Below are 4,833 nucleotides of genomic sequence, written 5' to 3'. Positions count from 1 at the left end.
GACACGGCCCCGCCCTGTTCGCCCCGCGCCACCCGCCCGCGCCCCGCCATGGAGGACCTGGGTGAGTGGGGCCGGATCCCCGGGTCCGTGGCCCCTCACCGCTGCCCAGATCTGCCTCCCCGCCGTCGCTCTCCCGCATCTCCCCATCCCTGTCTTCTTGCTTCTGCTTTTCGCCTCTGCCAGCGCCTCCTTTCCAACTCCACGTCCCCCTTCCTGCCTCTCCCTTCCTGCCTTTCCCGGGCCGGCCGCTCCCTCCCTTCTTTCCTCGCTCCGCTCCTCCATCCCAGGCTGCGGCGGATGGAACGGGAGGTGCGGCGCCCGCGGGCGCCCGGGCGCGGGGCTCTGGGGAGGGAGGGGTTAAAGGGGCCTCGGCCCGGGGACCGGGAAAGTAGAGGGCACGGGAAAGTCTGGCACCAAGTTTTGGAGAAAAAAAGAGGGCCTGCCTGCGCCAGGGTTTTGGGAGAGGAGGAGTTAAGGGCTCCTGAGCACGGTGAGGGTCGGGTCCTTGGAGCAAGGAAGAGAATAGTAGCTCAGGAGTGCCTAGGCGCCCGCGAAGGCTTCAGGGTTTCACGCGAGTGCTCAGAGACGAAGACTGAGGGCAGGACTTCTGGGTTCTGGAAGTGAAGGGGCTCAAAGGACCCGGATCTCGGTATGCAGGGATGGGAGAGTGGTGTCTTGTCCGGAAAGGGGGACCCAGGTATCTCGTCCTCCCTGCGGAGCCTGGGGCTGGAAGGCTGTGCGCTCCACCGGAGAGAGGGGCTTTCGGCCCCCGGCGGTAGAGGGCGCTGCTTGGTAGGGGTAACTGACACGGTACCGCAGAGAAGCAGCCAATCAGAAGACAGGTCCCAGCGAAGCGCCAATGAGGAGCGCAGGGCGGGACTCAGGGGCCGGGGAGTGGCCAGGCTGGGCGGGGCCTGTGTAGGTACGGGGAGGAGTTAACGAGCGCGGAAGAGAGACCGTCCAATGAGAAAGCTGGGGGCCAGGCACTGGGCCAATGGAGCAGTTTGGAGGGGAGCCAAATTTGGCTTGGTTGAAGAGCCCGTTTTGACTGCATCAGAGAAGATGGGGAGAATAAAATAATCAGGAGGCTGGGTTTGTGCTTGGCTCCCAGCGTGAGCAACTGGGATATTCCGGTCATAAATATTACTTGCTACCCTTTGAGCAGTGCTCTGCCTGGCTCTGGCCCTTTGACCTCTGCTCTTAATACTGGCTTCTGTCCTCCAGTACTACCCACTGGGAACCTTATCTTCCGATGTAACCGTGACCCCTGTCTCTCTCCCTGATGGCCTCTTCCTGCAGACGCCCTGCTCTCTGACCTGGAGACTACCACCTCTCACATGCCAAGGTCAGGGGCTGCCAAAGAGCGCCCTGCAGAGCCTCTCACCCCTCCCCCATCCTATGGCCACCAGCCACAGGTGAGATCGGATGTTGGGGCCTGGGGCAGCCACTAGGGCCAGGCTCGGCCTAGTCTATGGGGATCTCAGCCTGAGTGGGGCAGAGTGCAGGCCTGTCATCCCACCTGTGCGTCTCCGCTCTGTAGACAGGGTCTGGGGAGTCTTCAGGAGCCTCGGGGGACAAGGACCATCTGTACAGGTGAGGGGCCTGGCAACCAGGGCATAGGGGGCCAACTGAGGCTCATCCGTACAGGTGAGGAGGCTTGGATTCCCCACCGCTGAACCCAGGCTCCCACTCTGCTTCCCAGCACGGTATGCAAGCCTCGGTCCCCAAAGCCTGCAGTCCCGGCGGCCCCTCCATTCTCCTCTTCCAGCGGTGTCTTGGGTACTGGGCTCTGTGAGCTAGATCGGTTGCTTCAGGAACTTAATGCCACCCAGTTCAACATCACAGGTACCAGGGTGACTGAGAGAGACCTTGATGGGATGGGGGCAGGGGAGGGAAGGGCAGGGCAGCGACTAACAAGAATACACTTCCCAGAGTAGCAGTTAAAGGAACCTAAAGCCTCAAGTGGGAGAGTGCATTGAGCACAGCCCTATATGCAGCTTCCTCCTCCCCTCTCTCCAGATGAAATCATGTCTCAGTTCCCATCTAGCAAGGTGGCTTCAGGAGAGCAGAAGGAGGACCAGTCTGAAGACAAGAAAAGATCCAGCCTGTGAGTTTGGCATCCTTGTCAGGGCTGAGAGGAGATGAGTCCTGGATGTCTGAGTCACTAGAGGGAGCATTGCTCTGGGAGGCTCTGAGATGACACAAGCATATTCTTCACAGCCCTTCCAGCCCATCTCCTGGCCTCCCAAAGCCTTCTGCCACCTCGGCCACTCTGGAGCTGGATAGACTGATGGCCTCACTCTCTGACTTCCGCGTTCAAAACCATGTGAGTTGGGCAGTGGGCTAGTGTCCATTTGTGGCTCCCCAACCCCTTCTAGACAATTCCACATCTGCTGCCTTGCTGACTCAATTTTCATGTCCTCCCCGCTGCAGCTTCCAGCCTCTGGGCCAACCCAGCCACCAGTGGCAAGCTCCACAAACGAGGGCTCCCCATCCCCACCAGAGCCGACTGGCAAGGGCAGCCTAGACACCATGCTGGGGCTGCTGCAGTCAGACCTCAGCCGCCGGGGTGTTCCCACTCAGGCCAAGGGCCTCTGTGGCTCCTGCAATAAACCTATTGCTGGGCAAGTAAGTGGAGCCTTGTGAGAAGGGAGGCAGAGACCTGTCACAGACCCGTCTTTAGTGGGAGCTGGGCTTTATGCTGTTGCCTTTTAATAAGTGAATCTGGAAAGTGGGTATCATTGTTACTTATATTTTATGGATGAGGAAACTGAAGCTCTGAACCACACAGCAGGTTAGTGGTAGGGTGAAAATTCCAACCATGTTACCATTCATTATGGTCCTACTGTGTGCCAGGCACTGTGCTAGCTCCTTTACAAACCCTCGTCTCATCCAATCTTCACAAAACACTCAGTGGCTCCACCCACCATCTCTTACGCATCTACAAAGGCTCTCTCTTCCTCCATCAGAGTCTGGACTGGGTTCACTGGTCCTTGGCTTATTGACTGAGCAGATGTGATTGACAACAGCTGTGCCTAGGGGTTAACCTAGTGCCCCCTGCTAGATCAAGTACCTGACTCCTAGCCCAGAATTGCCCATCTCAGCAAAGGAGGGTGACATTGTGACTTTTGTGGATCATAGGCACTTTCATCTTCATGAATCCCTTTGTCCATTAAAATACATAGTTTTTTATGCCTGTGTTGGTGTAAAGATGGGTATGTTATTATTATATATTAAAGCATTTTTTTCATTTTTTATTCTGAACTTTTAAAAACTGATTTTTCACTTCCTCCCTCTTATTTATTTTGAGACGAAGTCTCACTCTGTGACCCAGGCTGGAGTGCAGTGGTGCGATCGTGGCTCACTGCAGCCTCAACCTCCTGGGCTCAAGCAATCCTCCCACCTCAGCCTCCCAAATGCTAGGATTAGAGGCACGAGCCACCCAGCCTGGTCTTAACTCTGATTTAAAAAGAAGTAAAACGTTTTTATGGGACCCTAAATGTATTGTGGGCTCCAGGCTCTGTGCCTGCTGTGCCTCATGTGTAGGTCAATCCTGGAGCACAGGTGGAAGATGGGAGCTGGATCTCCATCGCTTACAGCCTGCGTGATCTGGAACACTGGATTCTTTATTCTGATCGCTCAGAGAGGACTCGAAACACGTCGCGTAAACCTTGCCTCGCTGGGCATGTGGCCGTCAGAGCCGCTCTGACCACGCCTCACCTCCCACTCGCAGGTGGTGACGGCTCTGGGCCGCGCCTGGCACCCCGAGCACTTCGTTTGCGGAGGCTGTTCCACCGCCCTGGGAGGCAGCAGCTTCTTCGAGAAGGATGGAGCCCCCTTCTGCCCCGAGTGCTACTTTGAGCGCTTCTCGCCAAGATGTGGCTTCTGCAACCAGCCCATCCGACACGTGAGCCCTGTCCGGCCGCACTGAGCCGGCCCTGTCTCACCCGGAGAGCTGTGGGACGGGCCTCCACCGCATGGGTCCCGCCCCACCCGCGCTACCCCACCCCTACCCCTTGGCAATGTCCACAGCCCCTTGGACTCCACTCTTCCTTTCTGACTCCCACGTTCCTAGTTAGATCTTCTCCCCCGCCCCCCACGCATGCCTTAGCCCAGTCACCCGGGTTCCGCGCGGGAGAGGAAGGCGCGAAGGCACGGAGGCCGCGCTGAGTGTCCTCTCCCTCCCTACAGAAAATGGTGACCGCCTTGGGTACTCACTGGCACCCAGAGCATTTCTGCTGCGTCAGTTGCGGGGAGCCCTTCGGAGATGAGGGTGAGAGTGAACTTGACTCCCACCTTAAAAGCTGCAGGTCCCCTCGACGTCTCGCCCCAGCCCTTCCGATCTCCGGAGTCCTCAGGGCCATGATTTTCCTTCTGCTCTTTTCTAGCCCTGCCCTCTCCCACACAGACTCCGGACCTAAGCCCTCCCGCTCCGTCCCGCCCCAGACCCGGCTCCTCCTTCCCCAAGGCTCCTTCGGACTGCCCCTCCTCCCGCCCCAGATCTCAGGTCTTGTGGGTCCCCCGTCCCGCCCGCATCTTTTACTTTCAGCCCACTCGGTTCCCTCTCCTAGGTTTTCACGAGCGCGAGGGCCGCCCCTACTGCCGCCGGGACTTCCTGCAGCTGTTCGCCCCGCGCTGCCAGGGCTGCCAGGGCCCCATCCTGGATAACTACATCTCGGCGCTTAGCGCGCTCTGGCACCCGGACTGCTTCGTCTGCAGGGTGCGCGCTGCGGGGCGGGGCGTTGGAGGGGCGGGTCAAGGGTGCAGGGCTATGGGGCGGGGCCTTGGAGGGGCGGGTCAAGGGTGCAGGGCTGTGGGGCGGGGCCTTGGAGG

The 4,833-nt window shown here is 58.9% G+C and overlaps 1 protein-coding gene across 2 annotated transcripts in view; it reads left to right on the top strand.

Annotated features, from left to right (window-relative positions):
* Nucleotides 1-6: 6 nt before the first annotated feature.
* Nucleotides 7-4,833, top strand: part of TGFB1I1 (transforming growth factor beta 1 induced transcript 1) — a 6,209-nt gene continuing 1,382 nt past the window's right edge. Inside the window, exons 1-10 of one of the 2 annotated variants that reach the window (XM_017868860.1) lie at nt 7-61; nt 1,300-1,415; nt 1,541-1,593; nt 1,703-1,845; nt 2,020-2,107; nt 2,221-2,326; nt 2,434-2,628; nt 3,734-3,907; nt 4,192-4,273; nt 4,572-4,720. In XM_017868860.1, the coding sequence (XP_017724349.1) occupies nt 49-61; nt 1,300-1,415; nt 1,541-1,593; nt 1,703-1,845; nt 2,020-2,107; nt 2,221-2,326; nt 2,434-2,628; nt 3,734-3,907; nt 4,192-4,273; nt 4,572-4,720 (1,119 nt within the window). In that variant the 5' untranslated portion in view covers nt 7-48. Of the gene's footprint in view, nt 62-1,224; nt 1,416-1,540; nt 1,594-1,702; nt 1,846-2,019; nt 2,108-2,220; nt 2,327-2,433; nt 2,629-3,733; nt 3,908-4,191; nt 4,274-4,571; nt 4,721-4,833 lie in introns of both variants that reach the window. The other variant, XM_017868931.1, reaches the window with a different exon arrangement.

The sequence above is a fragment of the Rhinopithecus bieti genome, unplaced genomic scaffold (assembly GCF_001698545.2).
Source record: "Rhinopithecus bieti isolate Rb0 unplaced genomic scaffold, ASM169854v2 scaffold_63, whole genome shotgun sequence".
NCBI lineage: Eukaryota > Metazoa > Chordata > Mammalia > Primates > Cercopithecidae > Rhinopithecus > Rhinopithecus bieti.
The sequence above is the reverse complement of the archived record's forward strand: the minus strand, read 5'-3'. Positions and strand labels throughout refer to the sequence as shown.